Here is a 22,648-nt window from a genome sequence, read left to right on the forward strand (position 1 = left end):
GTGATATCCAGGGAACAGGCGAGGGGAGAACATCACCCCTCACACCTACATCCACACCGAGAGCTGCTGTAAACTCCTAGAGAAATTCTGAAATCCTTCAGAGACTAGAACTTTACAAGTAAAGCCATTTTAGTAAGAATTAGAACGGTTTGTGTTTGGCTCCTGAGAGAACTGGAAGATAAAACACTGTTTCCTTCAAGAGTAGCATATGAGAAAATCTGAAGTGGTCATGGACAAAACCCTTTCATCTTCACACACAATATCATACTCCATAGGAAAAAGCCGAGAGATTTTCCTCTAAGATCTGAAGTAAGACCAGGATGCACTCTTGCCACTTCTACTCAGCATAGCACTGAAAGTTCTAGCCACAGCACTCAGACAAAAACACAAGAAAAGAAATAAAAGGCATCCAAATAGGTAAGAAAGTAATAAAACTGTCACTATTTTTAGATGACCTACCACTATACATAAAAAGCACTAGACTCCACCAAAAAACTACTTGACTAAAAGAATTCAGTACAGTTGCAGGATACAGAATTAATGCACAGAAATCTGTTGCATTTCTATGCACTAATCATGAAGTAACAGCAAGAAATTAAGAAAATAATCCCATTTATAATCACATCAAAACAAATAAAATACCTAGGGATAAACTTACCCAAGGAGGTGAAAGATGTGTCCTCTGAAAACTATAATCTCTGATGAAAGGAATGGAAGATGTCACAAGGAAACGGAAAACCATTACCACAGACTGGAAGAATTAATTCTGTGGAAATGTCCACATTACCCAAAGCGATCTACAGATTCCATATGATCCTCATCAAAGTAACAATGGCATTTTTCACAGAACGAGAACAAATAATCCTAAAACTTTTGTGGAACCACAAAAGACTCTAAAGAGCCAAAGTAATCTTGAGAAAGAAAAAACTGAAGGTATCACAATCCCAGATTTCGAGACATATTACAAAGCTGTGATCATCGGGATGCCTAGGTGGCTCAGCTGCTTAAGTGTCTGCCTTCGGCTCAGGTCATGATCCCAAGGTCCTGGGATCGAGCCCCTGTTGGGCTCCCTGCTGAGCGGGAGTCTGCTTCTCCCCCTCTTGCTCCCACTGTTTGTGTGCTCTCTCTTGACGGCTCTCTCAAATACATAAAATCTTAAAAAAAAAAAAGTTGTGATAATCAAAGCACTATGATACTAGTATAAAGAGCAGACACATAGATACATGAAATGGAACAGAGAGCCAGAAAGAAAAACACACACTTACATGGTTAATTAACCAATGACAGAGGAGGCAAGGATATACCATAGGGAAAAGACATTCTCTTCAATAAATGGTGCTGAGAAATCTGGACCACTTTCTCACACCATAGACAAAAATAAACTCAAAATGGTTTCAAGATGTAAACATGGCACCCGAAACTATAGAACTTCTAGAATGTAATATCGGCAGTAATCTGGACATCAACCATAAAAACATTTTTCTAGATACGTCATCAGGCAACAAAAAGAAAAGGAAAAAATAAACCATTGGGACTATTCCAAAATAGAAAGCTTTGCAGAGTGAAGGAAATCATCAATAAAATGAAAAGGGAACCCAATGAATGAGAGAAGATATCTGCAAATGATATATCCAGTAAGGGGTCAATATCCAAAATATAAAGAATTTAGACAACTGGACACCAAAAAATAAATAATCTGACTAAAAGTGGCAGAAGACCTGAATAGACATTTCTCAAAAGAAGACATCCAGATGGCCAACAGACACATGACAAGATGCTCAATATCACTCATTATCAGGGAAATGCAAATCAAAACCACAACAAGGTATCGCCTGACACCTGTCAGAATGGCTAGTATCAAGAGGACAAGAAATAACCAATGCTGGTGAGGATGTAGAGAAAAACCCTCATGCAGGTATATAAATTGGCACAACCACTGTGGAAAACAGTAGGGAAGGTCCTCAAAAAAATTTAAAAGAGAAATACCATCCAATACAGTAATTCCACTATTGGGTATTTACCCAAAAACAATGAAAATACTAGTACAAAAAGATATATGCACACCTGCATTTATTGCAGCATTATTTACAATGGAAGCAATCCACATTCCCATCAATAGACGAATGGATAAAGATAATGTGGTGTGTGTATCTACACACAAACACACATGCACGCACATACATATGTACTGAGTGGAATATTACTCGGCCATAAAAAAGAATGAGATTTCACCATTTGCCACAATAGGAATGCACCTAGAGAGTATCATGCTAAGTGAAATAATTCCAACAGAAAAAGACAAACACCGTATCAATTTACTTACTACGTAATCTTAAAAAACAAAACAAAAGGAAAAACAAAAAGCAGAAATGGACCCATCAATACAAAGAACAAACTGATGGTTACCAGAGGGAGGGGGTGGGGAGATGGGCAAAATGGGTGAAGGAGAGGTACAAGCTTCAATTATGGAATGAGTAAGCCACAGGCATGAAAGGTACAGCATAGGGAACAGAGTCAGTGGTACTATAATAATGTATGGTGATAGTCGCTGCAATCGTGTGAAGACAGCATAACTTACAGACTTGTTGAATCACTATGTCGTACACCTAAAACTAACATAACATCATCAACCAGGCCTTGAAAATGAAGTTTGAAAAAAGCCAAGTTAAAGAAAAAGATTCATAAAGGTACAAACTTGGATATGGGAAAAAATCACAAAGGTAGTATGTGCATAAATGAATTTAGTCTCAACAGAAAGAATGTCTGCGAACTCTGTTCTTTAAGATCCATAAAGGTGTTTCCGATATTTGTGTTATTGCGATTAACATTCCTAACAGGAAGCCTTCAGACATTTTTTGTGCTGTGCCCCACATCAAACACTGCTAATATGTGAATGGATAAAGCTGCTCAGAGCAGAGCTGACGACAATGCAGGAGGTTCTGGGCCCCCTGGGTCCTGGCTCACTGCTGGAGATTTAAGAGAATCGGTATCTCAAGGCCTTTCTGTAATCTAACACCACACACTTGGCGGGAAGCCCTGCCTTACCCCGTGGCAAGTACTCCTTTCTGCAACATGAAGGGAGCTGGAAGAGCAGGTCTGTCTGTTCCCTGCTAGGTAGAGAACACGTATGGCATGTCCTCATGCCTCTACCCCTACTGCCATCCACAGGCATATGGAAACATGCACATCACTCAAGCCAAAACTGACTCCGTTCTCAGACATCTGTGTCAAAATTATACAAGAAATTTCTATTATCGAGATTTTCATCAATGTAACATAGCAAATGGTTTACAGATCACTGTGTAGTCGGACCCTCCTAAAAAGGATACATTAATGTCACAGTTAGTTGTCAGAGGAGAGGACAAAAAGCCTAGGAAAGTTAAGCCATGAACAAGATGTCTCAGATCTGGCCTAGGGTCAACACCTAGAGGGAGAGAGAGAAGCTCCACGAGAGTCCCAAACAGTTGGCAGCTTCCGGGGTCTCCCAGGAGAGGGAGAATGTTTCACTGAATGCTGGGCTGTTACAAGGTTTAAGACCCTGATACCTGAACAGCACCCAGTAAAGTTCTGCCAGGTTCAGATTATTTGGTCATGAGATCAGTTGATGACCTTCCTCTGGTCTGGATCTCTAAATCAGGCCCATGAAATTCTGGGAATCAGTGGAAAAGTATCCTTCTTTCCTCCCTCCATCTCCATACTCCTGTCCCCAGCCACTTAACGAAAGGCTCAATAAAACAAGCAAACAAAAAAACACCTGAAAGAAATTAGTCTAATATTGAATATGACAAACATTCCCTAACATGAGAATTCTTCCCTTTGTTCAAATCTTTCTTTTTTTAAAAATTATTTATTTATTTGATGGAGAGAGAGAACAAGTAGGCAGAGCAGCAGGCAGAAAGAGAGGGGGAAGCAGGCTCTTGGTTGAGCAGAGAGACCGATGCGGGGCTCGATCCCAGAACCCTTGGATCACAACCTGAGCCGAAGGCAGAGGCTTAACCCACTGAGCCACCCAGGTGCCCCTCTTTTTTCAAATCTTAATATATACAAGTGGAAAAAAAATCATGAAACATGGTGGATATGAAGTTGCTAAAGAAAAGTTGTCCTGGTTTCCATACACAAGCCCATTGGGCTTAGGAACGGATGTGCATGCAGGTCCCTGGCAAGCCCAGGGATTACTGAGACTAAGTCCATGTTTGACACACATGCTTGAAGAATCTATTCTAACAAATATTTCCTAGTCATCACCCCACAGAGGATGTAGCAAGATACATTTTCACAAGAATCCATCACAAAATAAGCAAAGCCAGTAGCAGTGAAACAAGCGGGTGTCCACCCAGTCCTGGGGTGGGGAGTCAAGAGGGAAATGCATGTAGTATCCCAGTAAAGGGCCGGCATAAGGAGAGGTGAAGGAAGGCCAGTGGAGAATCCCATGTGTGGCCTCCATCACTCATTTCCAGAGAACAGCAAATACCCACGGCTGGGTTACTGAACCCTGACCACATGCCAGACACACGCAGGGTGCTCTATACACACGAGCTCAGTCATCATCAGAACACGTTCAAGTAAATTCTATTACCAGCAATATTTGCTGGACGATGACACTGATATATGTGATCAAGGCAGAGTATGACCGAGAGCCTGACATGTTAAGGCTTACACTACCTTCTCAGAAGGCCCAGGGCCGCAGCACACAGCTGCACAGAGGACACCCTTCCCAGCAGCTTCCCTACACGGAGCTCTGGGCATGAGGAAAGCCAAAGCAAGGGAAGCGAGAAACATGGCACAACAAGGTACTTAGCAACTAAACATAACAAAGGAACAGGATTTATCCCATCATCTAAATGTGCTTGCCTATACATTCTGGGCACACTGCCTTTTCATCATTCCTAGTGCATTAATCCTGAAGTGTGCCTGTCACAGAAACAATAATGTTATATGACATGAAACTGCCGTGAAATATACAGCTGACTATGAGCTGTGTGGAGGTGAACAGAGGCTCAAGCTGCTCAGACCATGCTACTCAAAGATGTGCTGGAAGATGGATGATGAAGATTATCTTACTTGGTTTTTAAGTCCTTGAGCAGATGATCCCAGTGTTAGAACAACACACCTCCCGAGTTTCTGCATATAGAGATCCAAACAAGGTACGACACTAATATCTGAGGCTCCAGAGAAAGAGCTTCTATCCTGGGGAGGGAACATACTACTGGGGATGCTTAGAAGGGTGACTCAAGATCTTCTATCAGACCAAAGCTAAAGGGCACAAGTCCACAGTAACAATGTATCTATTTACCTACCCAATCCCCATGTAAGGTTCTGTACTCACACAATGCAGAACTCAGGTAACCAGACACAAATCTAGCCACTGATCTCTGTATCAAAGGAGGAAAAGAAGAGTACTGTCAGATGAGTAGCAAAAACCTAGAAAGAAAGGTCATGGGCTAGATCCAAGACTCTTAAAGAAGAAATGAACCCCTCTTAAGCTTGCAAAGAGAGAGCAGGTGTCACCTAAGGTATCAGAAACATATCACAGGCATCCCGCTTGGAGAGACTGTCGACATCCTGGAGGCCGTCTATTTCCCAGCCTGGGAAGACGGATCCCATGTCAACATGAGCTCTCGAGAGCATGGTCCCTGATGCAACAGTAGTATGGGGATCACCTGTGGCCCTGTTAGAAAGGGAGGTTCTCCGTCCAAACCCCCTAAGTCAGAAACCCCGGGGCGGCGGGCCCAGCATTCTGTTTCTAGACAAATCTGACGCACACGCAGTTTAAGAACTATCAATCCAGGCAAACCTCTGCCTTAAGTGGACCCCCAAAATTCACACAGGAAGGGTAAGAAACCATTTTCCTTCCCACCGACTGCAAATTCGGTGTCAGACGAAACATAAGTATAAAAGACACTAGTGAGAAGTTTTCAGATGTGCACATGGACTTAATTCTCATTTCCTGTATAGAAACAGCATGAAGTTTATTATTAGCAGCAAATAAATGTAACATTCCAATGAAAATACAAAATGCAACATATTTTTATACTCATGGTTCACTTGAGGATCCTGTTGCTCCAGGAAAACTATCTGGTCATCAATTTTTATCACGGACTCAGAAACTCAAAGGATGCATAATTATAACGACCTTCCTAAGATAAGACATTCATATATTTAAATGAGCTACATTTTATATGCAATAATTTCAAAAATATATATTCTTTTAATGACAGTTCCTAAAGCTAGTAAGAAAGTGAAATAGGTACATCACACCCTGGGGTGAGCGGGAGATTGGAAATTAGTGCAACTCTTATGAAAAGCAATTTGGCAATATGTGTCAAGCCATAAAACCTCCATACTTTTTGACCTATTAGGTCGACTGGTTTCCAGATTAAGAATTAATTCTCCAAATGAAAAAGTTATATGAACAAAATGTACCTAATATAGGACCCAAATGGAGGAGATGGGATGTCTGCCACATGAACATGGCTAATAAAATATCACGTGACCACATAAAATAAACACAGACTAACGACACACTTGAATGAAAAAGATGATACAGAACTGTGTCTATATTATGACGCTAAGAAACTCAACAACACATACAAGGGTGCATAGAGAAGAAGTGGAAAGCACAGGATGTTAGAACATAAGGGTAAATTTTCTCTTATTTTTCTTTCTACTCATCTTCGTTTTGGTGTAGTAATAACTAAAATATTAATAACAAACCTAGCAGTGTTCAATCCCACATGCAAACCTATTTTGAGTCCAGATAAAGTGATTTCCATCTGTGCGCGTGCGCGCGCCTGAGAACATTCATGGGAGGATTGGGGGGGGGTACTAAAAAGAGAAGGGGAAAATATCAAATTAGTCACTGCCAAGGGACAGTAACTGATTTAAAAGGAGACACAACATACCCTTACCTCCCACTAAAAATCCAACCACACCACAGAAGAGAAGTTCAACCCACAGAATTTTAGGAACCACAGAGCCACCTAAATGATGATGTAACAGGAAGTCAATCAATCAAACAACCAAAATAGTCTCTCTTCCTCTACTCTCCATGATCTTTTTCAGCAAAATAACATTAAACACAGAACAGATGATGCAAACTACCATTTGCTGAGCTCAGTTTTAAACCGACGACTCTAATTTCACACGGACTCCTATTAAGAACAAGTGATCTTTAAGAGCCACTTGGGTTGATGCCTGTGACACAGGGAACGCATTTGCAACATGAATTCTTACAAAGCCCAAATCCCGCATTTCTGCCAAGCTCCGCTTTCATCATGCAGGCCTGCTTGGAGCTGCTCCAGCCCGGCGGCCGCTGGCCGACTACCATCCTGGCCTCGGGATATTAGTTTCCTCTTCACTGGGGGCAAGTTCCCCAGTGCATAGTTTATCATGACGCCAATCCTTCTCTAAATTGTGTGCTAAAATAAACAAATTAAAATTAGATTTTCAGTTCCAAGATGCTCAAGGATTATTGGGGAGAGGGTGAGCAAATGAAGTCGATGTGTAATTCCAGGCAAAGTTCAGAGGTTCATAAATCAGCAAAACCATCTCCCTGTTACAGATACTTCTCAAGGCACCTGACAGCCCAAAATGCTAGTCGGTAAGCTCCCAACGACTGAGAAATAATTACCAAGAAGATGTTCATGACTCCATCAGAAGAACGAAAAGAAAAAGAAAATTAAAAGAACGGTCAGGTAGCAATGCATGTACGTTTATGTTTAATCTGAAACACTGCCTTTAATAGACACTCAAGGGTCTCAAAGCCAGACACACTCTGCTGTTAGAGAAAAAAAAGAAAAGAAAAAGCAGCAGCAGCAGCTACCATGAAGGCATGCCAAATTGAATTACTGCACACGAAAGCTAGGGTAAATTACCCTGATGCCACTTTTCTCAAAGAACTTCCTATTCTCCGGTTATGTTGTTCAGAAAAATTATGATTGCCCCAAGAATCTCAGTCCTTAAGAATTCACACATTATTTCCTTCATACTTCAAAACCAGGATTCCAAGGACTCCTAGGAGGGGAAAGTAGCTTTTGAAAATAAATATTAATCTAAACAAATAGCATTTTCCTGTTTTTCTGGAGCAATTTCTGACCTGTCCTCTGAAAGAAGACTTCCAGCGGAGAAGACAGAAGTTTATATAGGTGATTCAAGAGAGCCTGCCGTAGAAATCCACTTTCTGGGTAGCTGGGGCAGGTGCAATTTAAAACAATCCACTTAGTCCTTTCAGAATACAGTGCATTTCCAGTCAAGTTCAACAACGTATTTGCGGTTGATTTGCATACAGGAAAGACCATAATAAGTTAAGAGTTGATTGTAGGGGCCACAGGTTGAAAATGACTGTAACCACTCCTGTAACCACATGCTTCTGTAACCACGAAGATGACACCATTTCACAAAACTTACTCGTAAGAGGACCAGCACTGGCCACCTACTCAGGGCTTCCTGAATTTGAATCCCACAAATTCAGAACACACAGCCTGCTTCTTACAAGGAGGTGAATTCTGAGTGTGCAACCTGAGCCTTTTCTCAATAACCCACATTTAAGAAGTAAAAATACCTAAAACAGCAGAATTCACTCGTAGATTTACTGGAGCATTCTTCTCATGTTAAATCCCACTTGTGGGAAGAACAAAGGAGGAGAGTAGGTGGGAAGAAAGGCAGAAGAGGAAGATGGAGAAAGGAAGGAATGAAATATGGACCAAACAAAAGAAGAGCCAAAGACTAACTAGACCTAACTAGACTTTTCCAGAGATATTCATTTTTATTTTTTTTTTTAAGAGTCAGGCAGTGTTTATTGGGGGCTTACACTCAACCACCAGGGAGGCAGCGCCAGGACCAGATGTCCCAGCCCGAAATATTCTTCTTTTTCAACCCTCATTTCCTCTTGTGTAGCTAAAATATAATGCCATTACATTCCACCTACTAGCCATAAATCAAATATAGATGCTGATAGCTTGATGTATGATTCAAAGAATAAGTATGATTCATGGAACAATGTGGACTTAAATATTTCCTTTGCCCTTTTATAGACAGCAGAATCAAGAGGACTCGGGGAAGGACATTCCTACATTCGATCAGGTACTTACCATTGCTCACCATACGTCTGGCCACTTCCCACAAGACAAGTCCAAAGGCCCAAATATCAACTCTCTTGTAAGAATCGAAACAATCCACCTGGATGGTTTCATCTAGAACTTCAGGGGCCATGTAGCGTTTGGTGCCCACACGGGGGTTGTTCCCCACATCGAGCTGATTGGTACTCTGGGAATGCATGACTGCCAGGCCTGAAAGGGAGAAAACAGGGTGGGTCAGTTACTTCCTTTCTTCAAGAGGGTTGCTGAAGAGTTTTTAAACAGACCCCATCAGGAGCGCCCTCTGGTGGTACTCCTGGTCACTGTGGCACCATACCCAGAGTAAGTCAGCTCTGGAATATTGTGGAGAGGACTTCTGTGACAACTGAAAAAAGAACTAATGCCAGAAACAGTCGGAAGCTCTTAGGTTAACACCTGAACCTCTGAAACAAAAAGATCTGGATGAATAATAAACCAACACACCAAACCAATAGAAGGCCAGTATTTCAAGTCCACAGGAAAAATAGTCTCTCAGGCTAAGTGGGAACCTCCAAAGGTCTTAGGAGAAGTAAAGCTCTCATGTTCCACCACAGCTCCCAGTAGTGGGCAAACACAGACTTCCAACAGCGTGAGGCAGAGAATGTGAGGTGATGTATCACTACTTGAAGGGCGGGCTGCTGCAGGCACGGCTCCATCCCTTTCAGAAGAGCTGCTTGTCTGAGAAATAGTGACACTGACCGAACCCACAGGCCTTTCTCTACAGTCATGCATACACCCAGCATCAAGCTAGACCTTGATTCAAAGCTCAACTCTCATGCTAAATGGCTTTGAAGCACTTTCTCAAACCATGACTCATTTCAGAATTCTTCAATTAGAGAGCCCTGGCATTCCTCACCGACCAGGAGGGTTAGGCAGATACATGCATGATTCATTTGAGAATGAAATTACTTTTTGAGTAGATGCTGACCAACTCAAAATGATTCCTTTAACACTCAAAATAATGAGAAGTGCCAAACTGGAACAAATGGCCTCTGAAAACCTCTGCAGTCCAACGATCCCTTGGGGACCCCTCAAGCTTTCTGTGGAGAATGCTTCTCCCCCCAGCTCCATGACTTTGAATGTGTGGGATGAGGACTCCTTCTCATGCCAAGGAGATGACACATGGTATTGCACCCTTAATAATTACAGAGAAATCAGCAACTGCATTCACTCTACTACACTGGTTCCTTTTCCTGGTTCTTCTACTCAACCCCAAGATTCTGTGGCCGTGATGAACATCTCCCGAAACATATACACTTCTCTACCGTTTCCAGAACCAAAGTGTCAAAATACCAGAATATGAAAAGGTGTAGTTTAAATAGATCACAGCAATACTAGCTCTGGTGGTTTAAAAATATGTCCTCAAGTTCTTTGAAACGTCTCCCTTCTGGAGGTAAAACTCAATTCCCCATGCCCTGAGTGTGGGCTGGACAGTCACACAGACCATGGCAGAAGTGAGCGGAGATCTTCAAAATTAGGGCATAAATGGCACCATGGCTTCCTCTCTGCTCTCTCTCAGTTCTCTTGTGTTATGAGGACACTCATGCAGCCCTGTGGAGAGGTCCCCCAGACCAGGGACTGAAGCTTCCTGCCACCAGTCATGAGACTAGAACTATCCTGGGAGTTCCTTCAGCCCTGACGAAGCCTTCAGATGCTTGCAGCTCTAATCGCCAGCTTGAGTGTGTAACCCCTACAAGAGATCCTGAGCCAGAACCAGAGGGCATAGTCATCCCAAGATTACTGACCCTCAGATGACGACATAGGATAACAGATCTGTGTTATTTTAAGCTGCTAAGTTTTAGAGGTAATATGTTACCCAGTAATAGATAATTATCATGCTACCTAAAGAGGTAAAACAACCAAATGCAATGTGTAAAACTGGGCTGAATTCTTGTTTGAGAAAACTAGGAAAATCTGAAAATGGACATTAAATGCTATTAAAGAATTATCAATAGTTGTAGGTGCTATAAACTGTGATTTGAATATTTTGAAGTATTTAGGAGTAAGGTGTTGTGATGTCTGTAACTTATTTTCAAATGTATGAGTAAAGACAGATGTACGCCTACATATAAAGCAAATATAGCAAAATTTTAACAATTGTTGAATCTAGGTGTTGTGCATATGATCATTATACTTAGTACTCTTTCAGTCATTTTGTTTGAATTTTTTATAATAAAAAGTTGGAAAAATAAATAGAATACTGGTATTTCGGCAGTATCAATAACAGAACATGATTTCAAATGAGGGATCCTTAATTTCTGGGTATAAAGTGACACACAAATGACGGTGTCATTGGAGTTGTCTTTGGTACCAAGAAACTACCCCCTGAATAGTATGACCTTAACACAGATTTTTGTACAAATCCATATGTCTACTTGGAAGGCTACAGGCCAAAAGAAAGAAAAATGAATAACTAATTAGTTGGACTTACTGAAAAACACCTCTGACTCCCTATCAAGTCCTATAACCAAAGCCAATGTCTTCAATTCTCCATCTCCCCTAGACTTCTGTACTATAATAGCAGTGACCATCTGATGCTTACTATTTGCCAAGCAAGTATAATAATTTCTGAGTTTTACAGGAACCATGTGAGTTACATAATGATTGATTTTGAGTAACATGAATAATACTTGGGCACGTAATGAACATTTGAAACAATACTAAGGTAGAGTGCAGAGTGTCGAATGCTAAAGTGTTCCTTGCTAAGTCCCCCAATCGAGTAGAAGTAGTCCTGCACTCTGGGCAGATAAACAGATTAAAATATCTGCAGAGATATACGGGGTGATAACTGGGAAAGCCAGGATTCAAGTTCAAATCACCCTGCTCCAAAAGCCAGGGCATGGCCATAAAAGTCCTCTATGTCACAACTAAAACTACCCACAAAAAACTTTAGAGCCATACCCTTTCAACGCTATCCTAAATATTTTTCTTCTCACAATTCTTGCAAAATACCGTAAAATAATTCTCAGCATGAATACAAAGACTTAAAAGAATTTCAAAAGAAATACATTTTCTGGACGTGTCAAATCCTTTGTCTAAAAAATAAGAATACATTTCATCATGTATATACAAGAGCTAATACTGTCCAAACCTTTATCAGCCTCACAATGACTACAATGATACGAATATAGTATAAACCATGTTTTAATCAAATAGAGCGAGGACTCTCCATAGTCCACTGAAATGAATAACCAATATTACAATTCAGTTCTCATTAGTGTAATTATTCAGCCAATATCCAAGTTGACTATGGTTTTCTATACAGTGTCATTACAAATGAAAATAATCTTATTTATAATGCAATTAAAGCTACACTGAGCATTACCCTAACACCACAGGAATGAGATATCCCAGCAGGGCAAACTGTGAATTTGTTACAGAATATTTTTCCTCTTTTTGACTGATAATTTTGCCATGGTTACAGAAAAACAACTTTAGAAGCCATTTTTAAGATGAACTCATTCCAGAGTTTTTTTTTGTTTTTTTTTTTTAAAGATTTTATATATGTATTTATTTGGGGGGAGAGAAAGACTGGTGGGAGAGGAGAGAGAGTCTCAAGCAGACCCCACACTGTCCATGGCACAGGGCTCCATCCCACGACCCTGAGATCATGACCTGAGCCAAAACCAAGAGTCGACACTTAAGCAATGGAGCCACCCAGAGGCCCCTCATTGCACAGATTATTTAATTGTGTACCTACTTTGTGTAAATGCTACAGACCACAGGTTGCTGCTGACGGTGGGCCGGTCAGGAACTGACTAAAGGAGCAATTCACTTGGAAGTGACTTTCCAAGATCATGCGAGGGTCTGAATTTCAAAAGAGAGTTGGATTTTACAGCGTTTGTCAGAACTCTGAGAATGTATTACTTAAGATTTGTTTATTTTGCATGAAACTGAAATTTTACCCAGAGGGAAAAAAGTCAACAAACGACAGACTCCAGGGCACGACACCGTGGTATACATGCTCAAGTCTTGAGAAGAGAAGGCTCTTTTGTCTGTCATTCACTTGGGGACGTATCAATGATTAAAGGCAGATTGATGAGTGGGGAGGCAGGGATATGGGACAAAGCTTGAGAACAGTAAAATGTTGATGGGAGAATCTAGGTAGTGGGTATACTCACTGGGAAGTTCTCTCAATTTGCCTGCATGCTTGAAAGTCTTCATAACAGGATGTTAGGGGACGGGGCATGGATGTGACCTAGCTAACCAAAGGAATAACAACAAACGTAAAATCTGTAATTAAAAAAATATTTTTAAAACCTTACCCAAATCTGCTATGCAACACTGTCCATTCTTCTTAACCAGGATGTTTTTGCTCTTTAAATCCCGATGAGCAATGGCTGGCTTCCCTTGGGTCCCAAATATCTCTATGTGCAAATGCGCGAGACCACTAGCTATAGACAACACCATTCGCAGGCAGCTGACAGTATCCAGAGTAGTGAGCTGAAGATAGTCATACAACGATCCCATTTCATGATAATGTGTGATTAACCACAACTGGGTACTGGAGTGTCTTGATGTCATGTCTGAAGCAATAAAACCTGGAGAGAGCAAGAACAAAATTAGCAGACATGTAAGAATTTCACATTATAACTCTTAGTATAAGGAGATAGTGACCCATACAACAGATGACACCTGTAACAAAAAATAACTAAACTAACCAACTGCCATGAAAGGTTTACAGAGGCATCAACAGAAAAACATACTACTCTTCCTACTTCCATAAAAAGGTACTTCTAGGGGTGCCTGGGTGGCTGAGTCGGTTAAAGCCTCTGCCTTCAGCTCGGGTCATGATCCCAGGGTCCTGGGATCGAGCCCCGCATTGGGCTCTCTGCTCAGCAGGGAGCCTGCTCCCCCCTCTCTCTCTGCCTGCCTCTCTGCCTACTTGTGATCTCTGTCTGTCAAATAAATAAATAAAATCTTTAAAAAAAAAAAAAAGGTACTTCTAATGAGCAGGAAATGTCCATATTCATTTTCATTATAAATAATCCTTTAAAAAGATTTTACGTTGCGTTACAATTCAGATAGGAATAATATCTTTGTGTTTATCTGTAATGATAGTATCAAACTCTTTATCATGTTCATTTTCCAAGCTCAGATTATTCATCAGCCACCCAAAAAGAATAAAAAACATAAAATCTAAAAACCTGTGTTCCAGTATTGACTTTGCCGGTAATTTGCTGTATAATACTGGGCAACTCATTTACGTTCTCTGGGTTATCTCTGTTCAGATGTAAGATAAAGGGATAAGTTCATATGACATGATTGACTACTCATCAAATAAAAAAGAAACCAAATATAATAAACATCTGTGATGCTCTTTGTCAGTCACACAAGAAAACTGAGATGACAGTGTCTGTTGACCAGAAAAGCAGACAGATACAAAAAGCAAAAATTAGAATATCATGTAATGAATACGATGAAAAGTACAGTTAGATCTGCAAAGGGCACCATGTATCCAGAATAGGGAATCCTAATAATTCAGACGAGATGTTCCAACAGGCTTCCATCAAGAAGCAATAACTGAAGCAGTCTTGAAAAGAAGTGAGGTATGACAGATGCCAATAAGGAACCTTGAGCAAACTGAATGAACTTTAGAACTTCCCAGCCTACGAAATAAACTGTGATGTATGTGCTTGTCTCTCCTACTGCAGACATGCTTTCCACCTGCTCACTTGTGCATTCTCTCTCTCTCTCTCTCTCTCTCTCTCTACATATATAGTATATGTTATGTGTATAATATACATTGAATATACTCTATGTTGATACATGTATATAAAATATACACACCTAATGGTCATACTTACAAGTAGTGACATCTGGGACTTATAAATAAAAGAATATTTTAAAAACAACAACAACAACAAATCAGACAGACATGGCTTGAGGCAGGATTAAATGCCTTGTGCGACGATCCTGGAAAACAGAACCAGGCAGAACATCCCTCACACTCACACAGAGTGTGATATAAAGTTTGTGCTGCTGTCATACACATTTTCTCATAAGAATTTTCTCAATACACCAGGAATACAGATATCATTATTCTCAGTTTATAAGTAATGAAAGTGCTGCTAGGAAATGCCAAATCACGTATCTGTTAAGTTGTCATTGATCCCAAGTTGGGTGCTAGCCATGTGGACACACCTCAGCTTGTACAGGAAACTCTGGGAACAAAGAAAAGGTCCCCTATTTGATTGTCGTCATCAACAAGAGAAGCAACTAGTGCTTACGGGGACTAACAAAGTGCCAGGCACAATTCTTCGAGACACTCTGAACGTAATCCAACACTCACACAGGAAGGAAGCAGAGGACAGCACTGACATTAAGGCTAGTAATGGTCCCCGGCAGCCCAGCTCCAGAACCCATACTCTTAACCACTATGCCATACCACCCCCAACGGGGGGCTCTGACTTCTACTCAGAGAAAGACAATGTGACACCTGTATCCACTGGACATCTGTGAAGTGAACAAAGCAATGTCTCCACACCTTGATCCCCTAACCTCTCTTTTTCTTGCCCTCCAAGCCAGTTCTCAGGGGCAGCCTGACTCTCACTCCTTCCCTCGCTCCAATATGTCTCTGTGGCCCCACAGCAACTTCTCTTGGGGCCCTTTGCTGCCATAACACGAATAATCAAAATGTGTACTCAGATATTAGTTATTCCTACTAGAAAAGATGTTTCTACTTTATCATTTTAAACCAAATGGTATTAATCATTAATGAGATTTTCAAAAATAAATATCCTAAACTATAAGTACCACTCAAAAGAAATTAAATTACTGCTGTGTATTTATGTAACCTCTACTGATTTCTCTGCCCAAGGGAAAGCAGCCTCTCATTAAATAAATAGATAAATGACAAACAAATGTTTATTCTCTCACGTTCTCTAAGCCCCTTAGGTCTTAGAGAAGGATTCTGTCTGTCCCGTTAATTACGCTCTAGACATTGCGGAAAAATGACTTTTTAACAGGCAGGACTTATTTTTTAACTATTTATCTCCCAAGTGTGAATTACAGAACTACGTTTGTTTCAGAATGCGAGGGCATTTTTATGGAATTTTTGCATTTTCCATCAAAGCACTCTCCTGTTAGTGAACGCTGAACAGAACAGGTACTTCTAAGTTGGAACGCTGGCACAGCCACTGGATGTGTTCACAATGGGGAAAGAAAGTGTTTAGAGTAAAAATCTCTTATTTAACAGCCCAGGTCATCCTCCCAGGCTCCTCAGGAAGGTAAATAAAACCCAAAATCGTTAGTGAGGTCATCCGTAGCCCCTGTGAGCCTCTCCCTGGTGACTCTCCCAGGAACCAGGCAGCTAGGACAGCTGAGGACTGAGGCCACCACAGTGGGGCATGGGGGCTGCAGAGCGCTGGGCCCCGGAGCTGGACCGCTGAATGCCAAGACGGGCTCCACCATTCCCGAGCTGGGTGATCTCACAAAAGTCATATAAAATCTCCACCCTGGTTTCCTCATATGTAAGATAAGGATAACGTCAGCAGCACCTCAAATGGGTACGGTGAGAACGGAAGAGTTAATTATAGGTATAGCGCTTCATACGATGCCTAACACGGGATGTATCGAGAATAACTGCTTACTATTATGTTTCAGAATAGCTCAGGGGACGGTGAAAACCACAACAACCCTGCAATGTAGTATTTTTTGTGGGTAACTTCCTTTACTTCCCCTTGGGTCTCAGGAAAGTCTGATTAAATGCTCAGGCGCTCTCTCTTCAGAGTACAGAGGATTCTAGAGAGGGAGGGTGGCAGAGGCTGCACTATTTGACTGTACGTGTATCACTGAACTCTCCACTTCACACGACTAAAACAGTAAGCTGCATTATTTTACAGTCATTTCTTCAAAAGCATGCAAGATGAGACTTTGGAGTAAAATTCTCACATTAGCTGGACTCCCTTGGTCTTAATAATGAGGGAAAGAATGCTCAGAAACATACAACTTTGGCCCAGAGTCACACAGTGGGCATGGTGGAGGTGCTGAGAGTAGAAACCAGCGTCTCCAACCCCCCGACCACTGCTCCTGCCACAAACCAGCACAGCCTCCCGTTACCCCTTTGGCTGTTGACTTCTACACCAGACAGAGCAGAAGAGTTGAAAGCAAAGTCTAGTCATTTGAAAGATATTGTTGTAGGGGGATAAATAATGAGGGCCCAGAGTGTTGTATGTATGCATATATGTGTAAACGTGTGTGTGTGTGTCACTTGATTTATTTTGAGGGGCTAGAGTTGGTAATACTCCAGGGTGGGCGGGAAATCATGATCTAATATTCGATATAAGATGCTCCTTTGATAGAAAAGGAAAAGGGTTACAGAAAACCTTAAAGTCTCTAAATACAGAAAACTGGCAAAGCAAGGAAAGAACTGTGACCAAGTTTAGCCCCCCAAAACCGAAACCAATGAAAACAGACAAACAAAACCTGGTGCATTTCTATGAGCTTTCTTTTTTCAAGATTTTATTTATTTATTTGACAGAGATCACAAGTAGATCACAAAGAGAGAGGAAGGGAAGCAGGCTCCCTGTGGAGCAGAGAGCCCGATGCGGGGCTCGATCTCAGGACCCTGAGATCATGACCTGAGCAGAGGGCAGAGGCTTTTAACCCACTGAGCCAGGCGCCCCCTCTATGAGCCTTCTTTTTAAAGTCAAAAGAACTACACAATGAAATCAGTCCATACAGCTGTAAGTATGATGAGGGTAGAAAGATCTCAGAGATACAGAATTTCCCAGGATCATCGGGTAATAAGAAATGAACAGTGTTTTGCCCTAGGTGGTCACACTAAGGGAACCTCACTTCTCACGTGAATCATGTTATGAATGTGACTTTTCAAATCTCTTTTATGATTAAATCCAATTTAATAAATATTTACTGAGCACCTAGCATGTGCAAGGTACTGTCCTGAGTACTGCATGTGGTGACAAAAGCAATGGAAGTGATTCTTGTCCTCAGTGACAATGGGAGGTTATCACGGTTCATTTAAGTCAAGGGCACAGATAAAGTGACTATTTGCACGGCCTTGTAATATCTAGTGCATTTTGCTCAATGAACCTGTGAGCCCATGAGAATGAGAATGGGTGCCTGAACATGCCCTTCCTTTAATGAATCCCAGACCCCCCATATTTCTTCGAGTATGTGCACCGCACAGTACGAGTCATTCCACTGTTTAAAGAGAAGTACTCCCTGTACATCACAGCTTTGAACACAACTGACGCTTTCTCTGTGGCTCACCCTGTCTGTCCCAGGGTCAGAGGGAAAAGTGGGGCATTTGGGGTTAATTCTGACTGTGGTTGAATCTTCACCTCGTGCTCTCATCATCGAATCCCAACTAGCTAACTACCACATAAAGTACAGAACTGTGGCTAAGAAACACACTGCCCAGTGTGACTCTCAGCTCCACGGTGTGACCTGATGGGTTAACTCATCAGTTACAACTAGAAAAAACAAGAGTACCTACGCCCTTATGGCTATGAAGCTGAAAGGAGAAAATGTACATGACGCACTTAAAGCAGGGCTTACTGCACAGTAATGATCATTGCTGTTCTACATATGCATCTAGCTGTGACATAAGCTTGTGCGATCAGAGTTACAGCACAGCTGCAACATGGGGGTTGGGGGTTGGGGGGTGGGGCAGAAAAGCACAAGTCAATCCACTGGGAGAAACTGGAAAGGAACTGAGACTTTGTCATGGAGGAATGCGTGGCTGGAGTGTGGGGTGGGGATCATGCATGATCAAGACCACGAACAAAGGCACAGACACCTTAATGTTCATGGCGATCCCAAGTAATGGCAGATATCCAAAGTGACTGCCATCTGGAGATATTCGTAGAGAAAATCTAAGACTCCCTGGGACCCCAACAAATAAGGAGTCTGGACAGCCTGGCCTAGAAGGCACCAATGTCAGGCAATGGAAGAGTCGTTGAAAAGCACTTTGAGGAGTATCTTGGCTGCGTGAAACATAACTCGGGGTAGCAAGATGGACTGGAGGTGGGAGTCCAGCATGGACTGGAGATCAGAGGCCAACAGCAACGACAGGAGCAAGGAGAACTGGGGGACAGCTAGGCCCCCACAGGTAAGACAAGGGGAGAAGACAACAGCAGAAACACACAATTCAAAGATGGAACACATCACCACACTGTTAAAGAGAAACTTTAGACAACTGTCGAACCATTCTTGGCAGACAACCTGATTCGGGTTTAATACTAAATTGACAGTAACGGGATAGAAATAAATTCTGACAATGGCCTTCTGATGAACCAAATCTCATCCAATAGCCATGAAGTGGCCAGCACTATCCTATAGAGTCAATTTCTCTATAAACCTTCTATCCACTACTGAAGAGGCCCTCTGGGCAGCATTCATCATACGTGTATTAGCATAAACACCCTGAGAAAACGCTCCAAAACCAGAGAAGTCAAAGGGAACAAGGACATTCTCATCCCTTATACCTCTACAGCAGTATTTCAGCGGGCTCTTCACAGATTTCACAAATGGTTCTAAGCTTTAGTTTCCAAATTAAAATGGATGCTAAATCCCTCTGTAAATCTGGGCTTTGAAAACCATGCCTAGTTTGAGGGAACGTGCATTTAATTACGATGTCCCTGGGAGCTGTGAATCTCTAGGAAATCGTCCAAAGAGCTTTCTTAGTTTGATTCAATAAATATTCAAAAAGGGTGCGGTAAGTAGAACAACGGATGAAGCCTTGAAGTGAACAATATGGGGTAAATTCTTGTTGCTTAAATAACAACCTACAGAATAAGAATTAGCAATAATGATTTCATTTTCACCATCCAGAGAATCTTCAAACTCAGCTTCTTTGCAGATTTAAACAAGAAATTAGTGTTAAAAGAAAATTGAACATGATATAAATGCTGATGATTCCTATTATCACTTTTCAGGGGAGACTTGCAAATTCACACACACCAAATCGGAGAGGGCAAAGGTAGGCAATTATTTCTTTCTAGATAAAATTAATGAGGGGATTATCTTGGTACTTACCCAAAATATTTTCATGCCTCAGCATCACAGTGTTATACAATTCTGTTTCCCTGAACCATGACTTCTCATCCCGGGAGGAGAAGATCTTCACGGCGACGTTCTCCCCTTGCCAGCTGCCCCTCCACACCTCACCATACCTGCCTTTCCCTGGGGAGAGCAACACAGAGGTGACACAGAAGGGAGCCAATACATTTCTTGCCAGCAACTCTGGCCCCCGCCCTTTGTGTACTTGAAAAAACTTCATCTGGTGCTCTCAATCCCACAACCTATCGCCTGTGAAGACATACAAAAGTAAGGTGGAACCCACCCCTCCAGCCACCCATTGTCACAGCAAATTCAACACCCTCAGTATCTACATTGTACAATAACCTGCTAATTATAAGGTTTACAGCTAAATTCCTCTATTAAAAGGTATAAAACATGTATGGTTCTCAAAAGCACACTGTTAGTAAAACAAAATGGTACAGAGTATTAGATTCCAATGTGCTGAAAGCCAAAAAAAAAAAAAAAAGCACACATAGATAAACTGAGTAGCTGACTGGATCCTTTCCCTACTACGAGATCAACGCGGACATTTTCCTGTGTGTCCAAATTTGCAAATTTACATACACATTTATGTTTTTCATAAGGGAGACAATTAAGTTGGAGATCTGTATTCTGAAGGATCCAAAACACACACACACACACACACACACACACACACATAAAACAATGCTGTGGAGGAGACCAATAAGCAACCACTACCTTCCCTAAAGGATTTCTTGGCAGAGGATATATTTCAAAAGAGGATTTGCAGAGTTTTAAAGACATAATCCCAGAACAGTTCTGATTCCTGACATTGGTCATGGGTATTTGCTTGTTAGACAGCCCCTGGGATGCCAGAAGTGGGCCACACTGAAGGGGCCCCTTGGAGAAAGCATTTCCTAAAAACGCAAGGACCCCAACCTGTGATCTGTTCTGTGGGGTGCGTGCCCCCTCCTGCACCAGCAACACGGCTGTCAGCCTGTCAGTGACATGCTCCCTCCTCCGTTCTTCTCTTTCGTTACAGGTACGGGTGAGGAGGGAGGCTGGGAGGAGCAGGTAATTACCGCGAGACCATGGGGCTCAACACGGGGTATAATGAGGGTAAAGACGCATGCGGAGCCTAGATAACGATGCAGCGGGAGACCCACCTCACAGGGCAGCAGGGCTCTCCCCCAGGCAAGGGGCTGCTGGGAGTCACGGCCTGTAATCAGCAGCTGCAGCAGCACCTGCACACCCAGGACTACAGCTCTTTGCTCCAAAGCAAAGCCACGAGAACCCAAACATGGAGAAAGAAAGCACGTCGATCCAGGGGATTAGGTCCTGACACAAAATCAAAGCCACTCAGTCTGGACTCCATCCTGACAAACAATGTCGCTGTGAAATACCAATGACTAATGCAAAAGGAGGTTAAACGTGGCCAGTAAGTCATCACTGTGGGCTGCTGTCAGGTCACAAAAATAGTATTTAGAGCAGGACTAATTTTAATACCGTCATAGCAAATGCCCGGCATCTGTAGTTCAAGACGAAGGCCAGTGCTAAGACACTACAAAACGGGCCGCCGGAAACAGTATGCTGATCTTTTCCTGCCTCTGGTTACATTCCATCTCTCTATTTGCCCTTTGTCCTCACAGTCTCATTAGGAAGGAGAGAAAAAATATCCCGGAGAATTGTATACATTACTGTAAAGTTGCCTTAAATCTTTTTTTTTTTTAAAGAAAACAGAGATGGATTGTCAGGATAAGTAGACAGATTGAAAATAGAAACCTACTTCAATGGTTTTCAAATGCTTTTAAGTTGTCAAATGCTTTTTAGAAATGCAACCCTATTCAGGAGTTCCTAAAAACAGAAGCAGAACTGCCCAAATGTACAGGGCACGGAGCCCCCCATGGGAATCCATACGGTATCTGAAACTTTGGGGGTTCACGAATCACTATCTGGTAACAACTGGTCTAGTCCAATTTGAACCCCAAATGGTAACACACTACCCAAGCAGTTCATCACACACATTTTTATTCAAGGCTACACCACATGAACACTAACTAGAAGCTACTGAAATGGCATTGCTTTGATGAAAGTCTTTAGCACTGAACCAACAAAATGCTATCATTGAATTTATACTATTTCCAAAAATGCTCAAGAATATCTACCCCACCAGAAACAGTATGTGTTTTTTAAAGGTACAACACTATTTTGCCCTTTGGACTCTGGGGTTGGGCTCTGAAAACTGATATGGAGATTGGCTGCCTGTGCATGGCAAGTGGCCATGGGGCTGGGAGGGCAGGAGGGCAGGGGTAATAAGCAAGAGAGGCAAACAGCCCGTCACTGCCTCCTCACTCATACCCAAACACCCTTGTTCATAAGCAAACTGGATGTTAGGCAGTACAAGAGGACGACCCTGGCTGGTCACATGGGTACGTTGGGGGCGTGTCCATGCGTGTTTGCTCCGCCCCCAGTCCACTGAGGAGGAGAAACGTGAGGTGTGGCTCAGAGGCCCAGGGGCTGCAGACCCA

General features: G+C 42.0%; 1 protein-coding gene across 2 annotated transcripts in view; it reads right to left on the reverse strand.

The window, feature by feature from the left end:
- The window catches only part of ACVR1 (activin A receptor type 1), a 126,158-nt gene that overhangs the window by 9,574 nt on the left and 93,936 nt on the right, over window positions 1-22,648 (reverse strand). For both annotated transcript variants that reach the window (XM_044242103.1, XM_044242102.1), the window contains exons 7-9: window positions 20,115-20,261; window positions 13,379-13,654; window positions 9,090-9,287 (exon numbers count right to left, since the gene is read on the reverse strand). In XM_044242103.1, the coding sequence (XP_044098038.1) occupies window positions 9,090-9,287; window positions 13,379-13,654; window positions 20,115-20,261 (621 nt within the window). The remainder of the gene's footprint in view (window positions 1-9,089; window positions 9,288-13,378; window positions 13,655-20,114; window positions 20,262-22,648) is intronic.

This window comes from Neovison vison, chromosome 3 (genome assembly GCF_020171115.1).
Source record: "Neovison vison isolate M4711 chromosome 3, ASM_NN_V1, whole genome shotgun sequence".
NCBI classification, from domain to species: domain Eukaryota; kingdom Metazoa; phylum Chordata; class Mammalia; order Carnivora; family Mustelidae; genus Neogale; species Neogale vison.